This window comes from Oxyura jamaicensis, chromosome Z, assembly GCF_011077185.1.
Source record: "Oxyura jamaicensis isolate SHBP4307 breed ruddy duck chromosome Z, BPBGC_Ojam_1.0, whole genome shotgun sequence".
NCBI lineage: Eukaryota > Metazoa > Chordata > Aves > Anseriformes > Anatidae > Oxyura > Oxyura jamaicensis.
Genome location: NC_048926.1, coordinates 29,558,844 through 29,575,467, shown reverse-complemented (window position 1 = coordinate 29,575,467; position 16,624 = coordinate 29,558,844). Strand labels below are relative to the sequence as shown.

At 41.2% G+C, this 16,624-nt stretch overlaps 1 protein-coding gene across 1 annotated transcript in view; it reads right to left on the bottom strand.

Annotated features, from left to right (window-relative positions):
• Window positions 1–4,548: 4,548 nt before the first annotated feature.
• Window positions 4,549–16,624, bottom strand: part of SLC1A1 (solute carrier family 1 member 1) — a 58,053-nt gene continuing 45,977 nt past the window's right edge. Inside the window, exons 9-12 of the mRNA XM_035310325.1 lie at window positions 10,292–10,414; window positions 9,570–9,764; window positions 8,892–9,026; window positions 4,549–5,033 (exon numbers count right to left, since the gene is read on the bottom strand). Of these exons, the coding sequence (XP_035166216.1) occupies window positions 4,787–5,033; window positions 8,892–9,026; window positions 9,570–9,764; window positions 10,292–10,414 (700 nt within the window). The 3' untranslated portion in view covers window positions 4,549–4,786. The remainder of the gene's footprint in view (window positions 5,034–8,891; window positions 9,027–9,569; window positions 9,765–10,291; window positions 10,415–16,624) is intronic.

Here is a 16,624-nt window from a genome sequence, read left to right as displayed (position 1 = left end):
TCCACAGCACCAAGGAGCGGGCAGCAACCTAAAAACTGGGCTCAAAGACCTAGACTCTGAGAGAGGTTTCCCGTGGGTGTAGACTTTAAAATTATCTCCAAAGGGATCTGCTAATTTCTTACAAATATTTAATTCTTGCCAAAAGTACAGCTGGCTCGATTTTGAATATAAATTTAGTTGTCTACCCTGTTGGTAATTTTAAGTTCATCGTAGCCATCTTTCTCTCCCTCTTGTCTAAGGAAAAGTGGGAGAGAACATGATGGAAATGGCCCAAGGCTTGATATATGGACAGAAGGATTGCTCACCAATTATCATTCTATTCAAAAAGACTCAAAATAGGTAGATTAATATAATTTATTGCCTATTAGCAGAGTACTAGAACACTGAAAATCTAAAAGCATACTAAAAACATCTTCCATCCCACCCATCCTCTCCTATGTCTGCCCCTCAAGCAGCAGAGATCAATGGGAAATGGGCGTTGTGCTTAATCCATAATGCATTGTCTCCACCGCTCCTCCATCACAGAATCACAGAATAGGCTAGGTTGGAAGAGACCTCCAAGATCACCCAGTCCAACCTCTGACCTAACGCTAACAAATCTTCCACCAAACATATCCCTAAGCTCTACATCTAAACGTCTTTTAAAAACCTCCAGGGATGGTGACTCAACCACTTCCCTGGGCAGCCTATTCCAGTGACCAACAACCCGTTCAGTAAAGAAATTCTTCCTAATATCCAACCTAAACCTCCCCTGGCGCAACTTTAACTCATTCCCCCTCGTCCTGTCACCAGGCACGTGGGAGAATAGACCAACCCCCCCCTCGCTACAGCCTCCTTTCAGGTACCTGTAGAGTGCGATAATGTGAGAATGTGATAATGCGCCTCCTCTTCTCCAGGCTAAACAGTCCCAGCTCCCTAGCCGCTCCTCATAAGACTTGTTCTCCAGACCCTTTACCAGCTTCGTTGCCCTTCTCTGGACTCGCTCGAGCACCTCCATGTCTTTCTTGTAGTAAGGGGCCCAAAACTGAATGCAGTACTCCATGGTCACTCTCTTCCTCTACTCCAGGATGGGGCCCCTCCCACGGGATGCCATTGTTCCTGAAGTCATGCTATATGGGCTTCCTACACACAGCAGCTCTTCAACAACTGCTCCAGTATCGGTCTGTATCATGGGGTCCATCAACCAGGAGCAGACAGCTCCAGCATGGGTGGCAGTTCCCGACAGATCCCCTGCTCCTGCGTGGGGTCTTCTCCACAGGCTGCAGACCCGGCCTGCAGTATAATCCTGCAGGGGCTCTCCATGGGCTGCACACTCCTCCAGGCCACATCCACCTGCTCCACCAGGGGCTCCGCCATGGGCTGCATCATGGATATCTGCTCTGCCTTTGGACCCATGGGCTGTATGGGGACAGCCTACTCCACCAGGGGCCTCTCCACAGGCTGTGGGGTAACTTCTGCTCCAGTGCCTGGCACACCTCTTCCTTATCATCCTTCACTGACCTGGGTTGCTTCTCACTCCTCTCTCTCCCTGCTGCTGGTGCACAGCAGAATTTTCCTTTTCTTACACACATATTACACATATTACACACCTTCATCCATGACTCTTTGATCTCCCTCCACCCTAAACTGTCTCACAGGCCTGGGAGTTTGCAGTCACCCTATCACAGCTCCGCCTGGATGCTCTTTCCTATATAGATTTCTCCCCAGCTCTACTGCAGGCTCCCTTAAAGCTGCAGCTTCCCTTTGGACACATTCACCTGAAAGTCATGATCCCCTCCAGTGTTTGTGCTGCAGGGGAATCTGTTCTGTGGTACCTACAGCACCTCCTCTTGACCTTCTTGCTCATCCTCTAGCTTTTCCTACTAAGAGTAGTATACTCTTACATGTCACCTTTTGCAGGGCTGTTTCTCATAGCACCTCAGCATGTAAACGCAATACAGTTGTATAGAAACATATGTATTCTTACATATAAGCACTTGCTCAGCTTAAGGAAATGGACAGCCGATCAGCTAGACACTTGAGATGGGATTTCCTGTCCTGGCCCTGGCGTTTTGGTGGTGAGTGGATGGCAACATAGCACCATCAACCTCGAACCCAATACATATAAATAAATAATCTGCTATTTAGCGTGTTTTTAAAAGTGTACCACCAACCCAAATCCTCCATATTTAAAGGGTTTTCTTGTAGTCTCACTGCCATATTAATGTGAGAGCAATGTTTTTATTTTATTGTAAGAAAGATTAATTCTTGCCAAAGCTACTACTGCTGGATCAATAGCGAAAGAAACCTGAATCATAAACTCACAGTTTTGTTTTTCCTGCCATAGCTAATTGTGAGAAACTAAGTTGTGTTTTTGCAATAAAGAACTAATTTTCTGTATTCAAAGGTAGTTGTGTAGTCATAACAAGGAGAAATGCTAAGTAGATAAGTGGACAGTAGAAGGCCTCACTGTTCCAAAATAAGGTAGAAGCTTGACAAAAACAGGATGAGCAGTGTGGGAACAGTAAAATAAAGATCACAAGTTCTCAAAAAATAAAAAAGGAGAAATTAAAAGGTTGAAAAAAACAAAAGTTGTACATATATGGTATAGAGGGCCATTGAGTAGTTTGTGAACCTGTAGTACTCAGCCAATGAGGAAAAAGGGGAGGTGATCAAGTGTCAGGTAATAGGGGATAAAAGGTTATGATTTATTTACTAAAATGTGCTCCTAATTGACAGGAGCCCACCATTGCAATTGCAATTAAAATAGCTTCACAGAAGATCTTGTATGAAGAATTTTTTTTGAGATTTTTCTTACATAATGGAACTCAATATTCTACAGTGAGGAGAGGATGGGAGGCTACAACAAGAACGAAGGAGATAATTTATTTATTTAGAATATGGTAGGAACACGATTCACAGTACATCATATTAGGGTGGCTACATAATGGGGTAATGTTAAATAGGTAACTTAAAAAAAAAAGCAAAGGAAAGACAAGACATAGGTCATACGTTAATTATGGGAAACTTTTTTCTTTTTTGTTTTTGTTTTTGTTTTTTTTTTTTCCTTTCATAAGCAAAGCCATACAAATGTTTCATACTATTTCAGCACAGGTAAAAGATTGACTTATTCAATCTGTACATTTTCCTTATTATGGATAAACATAATAATATTTAGATTAACATTATCACATATTTACAATGTTTAAATATGGTATTATGTCTCATTGACTTGTTGGTTTAAGGTGCAATTTATCAAATTCTACAGTAAATATGTTCTTAATTGTTGCTCTTTGGCACGCTTCTGGTTTATTTAAATAAAAAAGTGTAGGCCTGACTCAAGTATAGTACACTGCCACAAGCAGCAGAATCTGCAGGGTTTTTTGTTAACATATGAGTGCAATTTTAGGTTTCCTGTAATCTTACTTACAAACAACTGTATATGAATTTCAGTTTACAAGTAAAATGGCTAATGAATGGTAAAATGCAAGGGAAAAAAATTGTTACAGCAACCTCCGTGGGGAGAGTGATTTTGCACCATGAAAATCTTGTATAAAATGTTTTAGACAATGGAGATTTCTTATTAGGAAATTCTTGTTGCTTCTTATCCTACAGCAAGCCAACAGAATACATGACTTTCTGGGTCCAGAAATGATTCATGAGATACAATGTAGCTGATAATATATGTTGGCACTCTAGTGGTGTCACAGCTACAAACCTGTATGCTTACACAGCCAGTCAGTGTAAAGAGCTTAGTGACAGTGGCTTCTGTTTATAAAGAGGCATGCCTCCTACTCTTCATACAACACCTGTTTTTGTTCTAAGGAGGAAAGTTTTGGAGTTTGCATTATGTGTTGCTTTATAGCCTGTTTTCATCTTCCTGACCTCTGGCTACTTATGGGCTGATTAATATTTGGTTAGAGTCAAAGGTGGACAAGAGTAAACTAACATTTCTCCTGTTGTCAATGTACCAGGACGCCACTGAAGTGGACCAAAACTGGTGAAATTTCACTTTATCAAAACTCTTCAAATGCCAGAAGCCAAAATCCACAGCAATGTATTTCACATCGGAAGGCTCATGCCAGCAGCTGGCATTCACAGGGAACACAAGGGGAAGTCTAGCTATGTAACCAATGGCAGCTCTTCCATGCCAAATTATTTCACAATTAAAGAAAAATGGAACCCCATTTACAGTAGAATACGTAGTACAAGGCCTTGTTCTGTTCCTTTCTTACTCAGTTTGCCATAGAGGTGATCTCTTAGCTGCAGAAAGGACTATTTTGGCACACGATCAAGGTACAGTAGGTTTCTGGTACAGTGCAATGTGTTTAGAAGGCAAAGATGTTAAAAGAGATTTTGTAGAGGTGTTTTGTAATGCAGGTGAGATGTGGAATGCTGTACTACTCCTGAGAAAAACATGTTTGGCTGTTCCAGCTATTGATCCCCATATATGAGCATGCTGATTCCAAAGAGGCAATTCATAGCCTCACCAAGTGTGTATATTCTTAAAAATAAAATAAAATAAGATAAAATAAAATAAAATAAAATAAAATAAAATAAAATAAAATAAAAAGTATTTTACCACTGTCTTTTTCTTCAACATATCAGCAAGGACCAAAAGTGCTGAGTTCAAACTGTTGACAGAGGTGATCAGAAGGGGGCAGAACCAGTGAAGAGAATCAGTCTGTGCAGTAAATCAAATATAAGTGAGATGTAATTAATTTTCAGTTACCCTTTAAGCTTTTTAAGATTGCATATGGCCATGTCCTTTAGTGCTCCTGTTTCACCTGAAAGCTACTTACTGGCTTTAGAACTGAGATGTCTGTGTGAAGGATATGGTGTCAGACTTATCCACAGCAAAGCCTCCATTGACATATGATTTCTTGGTCTCTGTTTCATCATTATCAAGTGTTGTTGTTTCCAAGGCAAAAGGGTTGACTATGTTGACTTCAGAATTGACATCCATCTGCTCCAGCTCCTTTTTAGAGAGCTTCTCCACTATCCCTGTACCAAAGGCATCTCCCAAGACATTAACCATTGTTCTGAATCGATCCCTATGGAATAAAAATGTCAGAGAAATCATTCAATATGTTACCTAGAAAATCCTTTAGTAAACATAAGCAACGTTAGCAAATGGTGAGCTCATGTTTTTTTTCCAGTGCAGATTCTAGGCCATTCTGGCCTTCAAGGAAAAAGTGCGGGAGGACAAGGGATCGAGGGGGAGAATTTTCCCCACGTGAATTTGAACAAATCTGGTGTGACTTCCCTAATGAATGCCTTTGCACAGGATGAGTGAAGCTATAAGTCACATAACTGGTCTGTTAACAGCAGTAATCAAGAAGTCTTATGGGGAGGACTTCTCAAGCCCTGGAGTATGCTACACAGCTGGCTCTCTTTGCAATGAGACCACTTTTGGAGGAATGGGGGGAGAGACTGTGGGGCACAGTAGAAGTGTTTGCCTTTTGCCTTTTTGACAGTTATTTCCTCAACTAGAGAAGTGCCTAGCCCAGTATTTTGGCCTAAACTCTTGTTAAAGAATTGATGTACAAAGTTGTGTTAAGTCACATTAAGAAACATGATGCTTCTGTGCTGGCAGTTTTTCTCCCAAGAGAAATGTAACCTGCAGGCCTTAAAAATATGCCACTGCTTGGCAGAAAAGCAGGAATACCATGCAAAACGTGAAAACTGGCATGGAAGACTTCAAAAACAATAATGAAGTGAATCAGTTCCCAAATATTCTTCTACAAAAAGCTTCCAGTATGAAAAGGTGGCTATGGATTCTCCATGTGGGAGGGAAATAACTGGTAGCAAAAGGAAGTGGGAAGCATGTAGTTAATGTCCAGTAGGATCAGTAGGATGAGTGAGTCGCACTGGAAACTCATTTTTCATAATAATTATATTCTACTTTATTAAAAATATGGAAAATCTCCTCAAGCCTACATAAAAAAAAAAAAAAAAACAAACAAAAAAACCTTGATGAGTTCAGAATTAACTAGAAGATTGTTAATAAGCCACTACTAACAGGTTGCAGAATAATACATTTTAGGCAGTAAGTACAAAAGGCAAAAATGTTAATAATCTACGTGGCTTCATGATGTGCATTCCATCTGCTGAAGTGCAAAATGCATTGCCAATGATACCTTGTTCATGAAATTAATCTTTAATTTTCTTTACACAGCAAGACACCTTCACCTGAAACATGTCAATTAGAATCAAAGACAGTTCTCTGTTTCATGGTGGAACAGGTACCTTATATGTATTATTATTGTGCCTAAGAATCACCTAAATTGTGGACTGAGGAAAAGATATAAAGGCCCTGCAGAGGGAACTGGACAGGTTGAGTCAACAGGCTGAGGCCAATGGAATGAGGTTCAACATGGCTAAGTGCCGGCTCCAGCACTTTGGTGACAACAACCCCATGCAGCGCTACAGGCTTGGGGCAGAGTGGCTCAAAAGCTGTGCAGAGGAAAAGGATTTGAGACTATTGGTCAATGCTCACCTGAACATGAGCCAGCAGTGTGCCCAGGTGGCCAAGAAGGCCAACTGCATACTGGCTTGTATCAGGAATAGCGCAGCCAGCAGGACCGGGGAGGTGATCATTCCCGTGTACTTTGCTCTGGTGAGGCCACACCTCGAGTACTTGTGTTCAGCTTTGGGCCCCTCACTACAAGAAGGACATCAAGACCCTGAAACATGTCCAGAGAAGGGCTACAAAGCTGGTGAAGAGTCTGGAACACAAGTCCTGTGAGGAATGGCTGATAGAATATTGCTCTCTACAACTACTTGAAAGAAAGTTTTGGGGAGCTGGAGGTCAGCCTCTTCTCACAGATAAGTAGAAATAGGATTAGAGGGAATGGCCTCAAGTTGCACCAGAGGAGGTTGAGGTTGGAAATTAGGAGAAATTTCTTCTCAGATAGAGTAGTTAGGCACTGGAAGAGGTTGCCCAGGGAAGTGGTGGAGTCACCATCCCTGGGGGTTTTTAAGGAATGGTTTGGTACTTGGAGACATGATTTAGTGGGTGACATTGGTGGTAGGGGAATAGTTGGACCAGATGATCTTGTAGGTCTTTTCCAACCTCAATGATTTTATGATTCTATGATAGGGTCCATTAAATTATGATTACCATAATAAGTACAGAATGACTGTTCTCTGTCTCTTTCTCATGAAAGAATTAAAGGACATCAAGTAAAAGGATTATGAGATGGGTTAAAAAAAGTATTTTGTACAACACATTGTTAGGTTGTGGAATTCCTTTTCACAGGACATCTGGATGCTAGAAGTTGATATGGGTTCCAAAAGAAACGAGGCAAATTCACATCAGAAGAAGTCTGCTGAGCACTGTTAAAACAAAAAACACTTCTAACGTGGGAACTTTTTGAGGTAGCCACTGCCTGAAGGCTAGGAAAGCACTTTGGGAAAAGTAACAATAGATATTTGTTTTGTTCTTACATTCTTCTTTAGATACCTGCTCTGAGACAGTGATTTGTACATATCTTCACCACCGTTAACAAAATTAAATGAGCACTGGTAAAAGAGCTGGTAAAAGAGCAAACAAAATGATTGTGGAGCACAGTAAACAAACCTATTAGACACTGTTGCAGACAGTTGATGGGGGAAATGTACACTGTTTGGTGCTTTTTTTTTTTTTGAGGAATGATGTTTATACTGAAATTTAATTGATTATTGGATCCATTTAACAACCTTGGTTTTCTGGAGATCAGTTTCTCTACAGCCTGAAAAACTGAGCTATATAATCAAATAAATTAAATGTGTCTGTGAACTACATAGGTTGCTGCCAAGAAATCCTTCAAGAAAATCATTGAAAAAGGTGGGCAAGGAAAAGGAATTAACTTATTTTGAGGGTAAATATAAGCCTAAGAAAATGAAATGCAGAGTCTATGAAATGACTATTATCTGTGGATTGGTACCAATAAAATATCACCCATGATGAGTTAACGCCAGTGATCAAGACCTCAGTCTGAGCATGATAGCATGGACACTTTAGGAGGCAGAAAAAAGCTCTATTATAAACTAAAGTTATACTCCTTAACTTGGGAATCTTGTTATTCTTTTCCAGTGAATCATGGGACAAAACTGAACACCTATTCCTTTTTGAACTCAAGAATACACGATGCCATTATTTGGGGTTGTTGCAGAAGTTGCTTAGAAATGTCTTATTTGAACAGAAGATTTCTGGTTAAATGCTTCTCTCCAGAAAGAGATGCTTAATGGGACTGAGAGGTTTTTATGTGCTCTGAGGTGAAGCGGTTGGGATCAGGGATAAGTAGTGCTTTCTGAGTTTGCACATGTGCTTTCTGGTCATGGGACTGTATCCTTAAGAAACTGTCTCAATGGAAAGCAACCCAAGCAAACTGATGGTGGCAGAATGTACCCTTGTAGAGCCTGTCATGTGTGTGCATATAGAATCAAGGTCCAACTTCGTTCATGTGCTCCACTCCATCTTCACTAGTGTATGGCATTTATGTGCTTTGTTAAAATCAGCTGAGATGATTCTGCTTGTGGTTGCATTTGATTTCTGTGAAGGGTGTATCTATATAGTAAAATATGGTATCAGTTGAGAAACTCCACCGGTGCTCCTTAGTACTGTGAAACATGCCTTTCCTGAGTGTTACACTGACGATTTAACAATGTTGTGCCCACTGGCTGAACAGCATCTCTGAATGTGAGGTTATTAACTTCCATCCCACACTGTAGGACTTCTCATAGAATTATAGCCATGGCTACATCCAATTCTATACTGAACAAGGCCGGCGACAAAAAGAATCTGTCCAATTCCTGCAGCATTCCTACATGATTTTGTTCTTCTTTCACAGGCCCACATGTTACTAAAAAGCTTGTGTAAGAATTAAAAGTAATAACAAATAAATAAATATCAAGTGCCTTAAACTTACAGGAGCCAGTCAACTGCAATGATCAGAGTAACATCTTCAGCTGGCAGGCCAACAGCACTCAGTACAATCACCATGGTGACAAGTCCGGCTTGGGGAACACCAGCAGCTCCAATGCTGGCTGCTGTAGCTGTGACACTAAATCCCAAATAACGACAGAAAAATGCATTCAGGATAAGTGCTGCTCATAGAAGCTCTATTTTCTGGCACAAATAGGCATATTTCACTGCAAGGAAGAAATCCAAATGTTCCAGTTTTCCTGTTGAGTAGTATCTACTCAGCATGTGGGGACAAGTCAATTGGACAACTTTGAATCAGTGCCATTAACAGTTCCTAACACTTGGAGCAGAGTCCACTGCTCCTTGAGCAAGTGAACAGCTGTTAGCATTACAATGCAGAATAAATAGATAAATGCATGGCCAACATACAACTTAAATCATACGAAGATGCTGAGTTGGGTCTGCATGTGCTTTCTGTGATATAATAATGGCAATTTCCCAATATACCTTGGCCCAGCCCACCTTCTCACCTGATTGCATAGGCTCTGGAACAAGAAATGAGAATTATGCTGTTTTCTCCTGTGCTGTGAATGATAGCTTCAACTTTCCCATGAGGTACTCGAAGTAAAATCATTCATTACGAAAAACACCAACAAAATGTGTGTCTTGGCTTTAGTCTTACCTAATGGTAACTATTTGGCCAATATCCAGTTCCAAGTCATTCAGTTGTGCAATAAATACAGCTGCTACTGCTTCGTAGAGAGCTGTGCCATCCATGTTGATGGTAGCTCCAACTGGAAGTACAAACCTGGTAATTCTTTTATCAATGAAGTTTTTTTCTTCTGCACAGCGGAAGGTGACAGGCAAAGTTGCTGAACTGGCACACAGATACACACAGAAAGTAAGCACAGGTAATATACCATTTCCTTTATCTTTCCTTTTCCTTACAGCCTAATTTGCAGACAGGAAGGCTGCAATATGAAAGTGAAGAGTTGGGTTTTAAAGCAAAACTACCTTTGCTCTTTCTTCAAACTATAGGAAGAAATAACTAAGTCTTGGTTATCCTCAAAAATACACATTAAAATCTTCATAATATATGTAACACTGAAACAACCCAAACTCTAGGAAGTCCATGAGTAATCAGCTGAATGGCAAAAGAATATTTCCTGAATTTGTATCAGGAAGACCAGACTCTACTTTGGTGAAAGGCCAGCAGAGCTTCACTATAATATATAATGTCCTTTTGCGTACTGCAGAAATAATGACAAAAGTAGTATTTCAAACTCCAGGTTATTTACAATTGTCCAGGTGAAATCAGGTATGTAACGAAGTGACAAAATCAGAGCACAAACAATGCAATTACTGCTAAGAACATTACAGAAAATAAATGTTTCTTTCGTTTACCTGGAAGAAATCATGAGGGCTGTCAGAAGTGCCTGAGCCATCCCCATGGCAAAACGAAAAGGATTTTTCCTTACTATTATTAAGTAGATCAGTGGCAGAATTACAGTGGAATGAATTGCAAGCCTGCAAAAGAAAATGGAATAGTTAAATTGATGGATAGATTTCATTGCCTTGTTTCAATGATAAGATGCTCATAAATGACAGCTAATTCTGTCCTCAAATACAATTGTGAAACTCTCAGAGACTTTAGTTACACCTATCATTAATATTTAGAGAACAATATCCTATTTAAAAATCCACATTTATTTTGTGGAAAATTGTGTAAGACGAGGTCTACAATTCAGAGGTCTACAATTCCAACATGGTTATTTTACATTCATTCTATATATTAAACTGAGATATTTCAGACTGTACAAATGTGATATATGTAGTCTTACATATACCTTTCATGTTGTAAGGTGCTGAAATACTGTTTTGAAACTATTACTTTTAAAAATTAAGTGTGTAGACATGCAATGATGAAATTGTCCTCCTGACTTTACACATTGCTCAGGTGTATTTTCTCGGATATTTGGGTGTGTTTCAGGGACATAGTCATCCTTCGAACATTGTGCATTAATCCTGAATTCTTACACTGTAGAGTTTTGTGGGCATTAAGATTATAGGCAAACAGCCTGCTATGAGTATATTTGAAATGAAATATATGTGAATAGCCTGTGAAGTATTTCCTGTGTTCCAAGGTCACAAGCCATCATGGCAACATCAGCTTTTTTTGAAAATAAATTATCACAGCATGGAAACACAAAACCCAGAACTGTTGCATATATGACCTTGGTATTTTTATTCTGTCCTCACAAAATATTCTTGCAAATGTTATTGTGCTGTAACAGTGCTTTATGATTTAGAGTAGTTGATAAAGATGACAATAAATCACGGTGCCATTTGTTCTGCCAAAAACAGGCAATTAAGAACAAGAGCCACAGTACAGAAATTTACATATCCACTACAAAAGGCCCTGACATCTAGCTACTTGTTTCCTTGGAAATATGATCTTGTTAAAGACAATAGGCATTAAGTTTTCACTCTTTATGTGAAAAATGATTTATTTATTTGAATGTAAAAGAGAGCACACAACATGTATCAATAAAATTCTGTAAAGAACTCTAGAAATAAACATAATAATTTATAAAATGGTGCCTGACAAGAAACCGAATTATGCAGAACATGTAGAAAAAAAAAATAAACTTGGATATTGTTGGCTGTCTTAACAAAAATGTTGATGTGAGTAAACTTTTTAAGTAATGTCTACATCTACAAACATAATGACTTCCAAATAAAATTATTTTGAAAATATTAGATCTGCACTTTGCAGCATAAAAATGGCATTATCCAAAATAACATTTGTGCATATCTATTTTGTTACTACTGATTTTCAAGAGACAAATTAGAAGTAATATTTATTTGCATGTATTAAACACAACACATAACAAGCAGCAATTTTTATTTCTGAAAATAGCATTCTTTAAGCATTCAGAAATGTAACTGTCTTGCTGCTTTCAGAAGAGACAAAGGCAAAGACGTGGCCAGAGTGCTTGCTGCAGCTTTCTTTCTCCCTTAGGCTGAGAGTTCTCTGGCAATTGTATTATGTCTCCTATTTTGATTTTTCTCCTCTGTGACTGCTAACATATCCTAATCCAGACACTGCTGCTCTAAAAAGGGATGGGATGAAGACTTTTTCTGGGCAACCGGAGAAGAAGCATTAGGGCAAGATTACTGCCTTGTGTTGACCTAAATAGAGGCTGAGATATGTCACAGACAATGGTGGGAAAGAGCTGGTAGGGTTGAGGATGTGAAAGGTCATGAATAAGAAAGTTGGGTAGAAAGTGAGGTATATAATGAGTTGGAGAGGGAAGAAAAGGGAAAGGAAGAGGAGGATAAGACATAAAAGCTCTTGTGATCTTGTACACTTTTCTTGCTAGTGAAAATAAGAAGTATGTTTGAAACAACCTGTAACTCTTAGGACCAACCTTAAAGGAAGGATGATAGAGAAATGGCTCCAAAGGTGTACATGAACAGAAAACACCACAAACATGAGGGAAATAATGATGAAAGCTAAAAAGAGGGTGGGAACAGAATCCAAAACAAAGAAAAAGCACTACTCCTCTGGTTTGAAGAGCAATGGGAAAAAGGGAATTCCTTAAGGCCAGAAAATATAGAATCATAGAATGGCTTGCATTGGAGGGACCTTTAAGATCATGTAATTCCAACACCCCTGCCATGGGTAGGGACACCTCACGCTAAAATAGGTTGCTTGAAGCCCCCTCCAATGTGGCCTTGAACACTTCCAGGGATGGGGCATCCACAACTTCTCTGGGCAACCTGTTCCAGTGCCCCACCACCCTCAAGGGAAAAAATGCCCTCCTTACATCTAATCTAAACCTAACCTATTTTAGTTTAAAGCCATTATTCCTTGTCCTCTCACTACACTCCCTGACAAAAGAGTCCCTCTGCAGCTTTCCAGCAGGCCCCCTTTAGGTATGGGAAGGTTGTTAAAACATTTTCCTGGAGCCTTCTCTTCTCCAGGCTGAACAACCCCAACTTCTTCAGCCAGTCTTCATAGAAAAGGTACTCCAGCCTCTTGATCGTGTTTGTGGCTCCATCCTCTCATCTCATTCTAATACATCCATGTCCTCCTTGTGCTGGGGGCCCCAAAGCTGAATGCAGTATTCCAACTGGGGTCTCAGGAGAGCTGACTAAAGGGGCAGAATCACCTCCCTCAACCTGCTGGCCATGGTGCTTTTGATGCAGCCCAGCACATGGTTGGCTTTCTGGGCTGCAAGCACACATTGATGGCTCATGTCAAGCTTCTTCTCAACCAGCACCCCCAGATCATTCTCATCAGAGCTGTTCTCAATCCATTCTCCCCCAGCCTGTATTTGTATTTGGCATTGCCCTGACCCAGATGCAGAACCTTGCACTTGGCCTTGTTGAACCTCATGAGGTTCGCACAGGCCTACCTCTTAGGCTTGTCTGGGTCCCTCTGGATGGCAACTATTCCCTACAGGGTGTTGACCGCACCACACAGCTTGATGTCATTGGCAAACTTGCTGAGGGTGCACTCAATCTCACTGTCTGTGTCACTGACAAAGATGTTAAGTTGCACTGGTCCCAGTACTGACCCCTAAGGAAAACCACTCATCACTGATCTCCACCTGGACTGAGCTATTGACCACTACTTTGTGTGTGCAATCATCCAGCCAATGCCTTCCCCCCCAAGTGGTCCATCTGTCAAAGCCATGTCTCTCCACTCTAGAGACAAGGATATCATGGGGGACAGTGTCAAATGCTTTGCACAAGTCCAGGTAGATGATGTCAGTTGCTCTTCCCCTATCCACCAATACTGTAACCCCATCATAGAAGGCCACCAGCTTTGTCAGGCACGATCTGCCCTTAACGAAGCCATGCTGGCTGTAAGCAATCACCTCCTTATTTTCCATGTGTTTTAGCATAGTTTCCAGGAAGATCTGCTCCATGATTTTGTTGGGTACAGAGGTGAGAGTGACTGGCCTGTAGTTCTCCAGGTCCTCCTTTTTTCCCTTTTTGAAAATGGGATTTTGACAATCCCCATATATGATGGGGAGAGGCTTAGCAGCTGCATCTGCCAGTTCCTTCTGGACCTGTGGATGTATCTCAACAGGTCCCGTGGACTTGTACACTTTAGGGTTCCTTCGATGGTCTTAAAGCAGATCTCCTCCAACACTGGGTGGTTCATCATTCTTCCTGACTCTGCCTTTGCCTTCTGTGGCTGAGGCGTTGTGCCTGGAGCTCTTGTCAGCAAAGACTGAGGCAAAATATTCATTAAGTAGCTTAGCCTTCTCCATATCCTGGGTGACCAGGTCTCCTGTTTCCTTGAGAAAGCCCAAAATTTCCCTCATCTTCCTTTTATCACCAATTTGTTTACAGAGACCTTTCTTATTGCCCTTGATGTCTGTAGCCAAATTTAATTCTAAAAGAGCTTTGGCTTTCCTAACCTGATCCCTGGATGCTCAATGTCTCTGTATCCCTCCCAGGCTATCTGTACTTGCTTCCACCCTCTTTAGGCCTTCTTTTTGAGCTTGGTCAGGAGCTCCTTGTTTATCCATGCAGGTCTCCTAGCATCTTTGCCCAACTTCCTCTTTGTTGGAATGTAATGCTCCTGAGTTTAAAGAGGTGGTACTTGAATGTTAACCAGAGTTCCTCTTCCCTCCAGGGCTTTGTCCTATGGTACTCTACCAAGCAGATCCCTTAATAGGGCAAATTCTGCTCTCTCAAAGCCCACGATAGAGAGTTTGCCGTCCTCCCTCCTTGGGCCCTCTGAATGCAAAACTGCACCATTTCATGATCACTGCAGCCAAGGCTGCCCTTGAGTTTCACATTCCCCACCAGCCCCTCCCTGTTGATGAGAATGAGATCCAGCACTGCACCTTTCCTCTTTGGCTCTTCTATCATTTGGAGAATGAAGGTGTCATCAGTGTATTCCAGGAACCTCTTGGTTTGCCTCTGCCCTGTTGTGTTGTCGCTCCAACAGATAACAGGGTTGTTAAAGTCTCCCATGAGAGCCATGAATGTGAGGCTGCTTCTATCTGTCTATAGTGGGACTCATCTTCTTGGTCTTCCTTTTCAGGTGGCTTGTAGCAGACCCCCACTAGGATGTCCCCTGTCCCTGCCCTCCCTTTAATCCTGACCCATAACCTCTTGGTCAGTTCCTCATCCATCCCCAGGTGGAGCTCTATGCACTCCAGCTGCTCATTGACAGAAAGGGCAACACCTCCGCCTCGCCTCCCTTGCCTATATCCTTCCATCCTAACATTCCAGTCCTGGGAGCCATCCCACCATGTCTCTGTAATGTCAATGAGATCGTATCACTGCAGGCATGCAAACATCCCTAACTTCTCTTGTTTATTTCCCATGCTACATGCATTACCATAGAGATATTTGAGTTGGTCCCCTGATGAAACTAACTTATTGGCTGGAGTGGCTGGAATTACTTTGTGCTGCTCTTCAGGTGCTTTCCTGCTTACCCATGATCCTTCTCCAGGCTCTGGACATCTATTGTTGACACTGGCATCAAACCAGGAGGAGCAGGATGGATTGAGGTTCCTGTCACCTGGCAACTGTAGTTTAAAGCCCTCTTCACCAGCTTGGCAAGTCTATGACCAGAGATGCTCTTTCCCTTCTCTGAGAGGTGGACCCCATCAGCCTCCAGCAGACCAGGTTTCTCAAAATGAGCCCCATGGTCTAAGCAGCCAAATCCCTGTCTGTGGCACCAGTCCTACAACCATCTGTTGATTTGCCAGAATTGATTGACCCTTTCAGTTCCCTTGCCTTTGACCAGCAGGACTGATGAAAAAGCTACCTGTATTCCTGTGTCTTTTACTGCTGCTCCCAGGGCTCTGTAATCCCTCTTGACACTGCTCCTGGCTGCATCATTGGTACCCACGTGAAACAGTGCCAGTGCCAGTGGATAATAGTCCTTATGCTGTATGAGGCTTGGCAGATAGGACAGGCACCTTTTTCTTGCAGCCTACAGCCTGGTGCGTACAGTGTCATCTTTGCTTCTATAATCTAATATACCCTTCTTGATGGTCAGTTTTGCAGAGAATGTTTGCCATTCTCTACAACACCCTGAGCATCACCCTCTGTAGGCCTTCCTGTAAGAGACAGAAATGCTGTACTAGCAGTCATCAGGGAAAACTGTGACCTGTGTAATGGAGTTCAGTGGAACACATACTTTTTCTTGCCAAGGATATAATGGTGGGCACCTTTACTGTATGCGTTGTTTCTTGGTTGTTACCAGGTAAACACGTGTCTGTATGTGGTGATACTTTATTTTGCAAAGGAAATAATCTGGAAAAGGTACTGTGTCTTCACGCACATCCTAAGGAAGACATGTCCTGTTACAGTGCAAACAGTAACCATTAATAGGTAAGCAACCATACAGCTTGTTATCTGATCTAAAATTGAAGCCAAATGGTAGTCATAATCCATCTAACATATTCCTCCTCTGAATTAATAGGCTTTAATAACAGAAAAGGTGCAGAAGTTATACAGTGTCATTCTATAAATGACTTCTACCTAAATTCTGGTCATGATCTCATTTACAGTTTATATAGAAAGTATTAGCCTCATGATTTATAGTCTCCTGGTAAACATCAACTTGTGCATCCTTTAAAAATTAGATTTATTTTCCAAGATGAAACAGAAAATAAGAAAGAACCAGTGCAGAAAACAAGAAAAAAACAATGTTATGTATTAGACAAACACAACTATCACTCATCTCTATACCATTTTTGA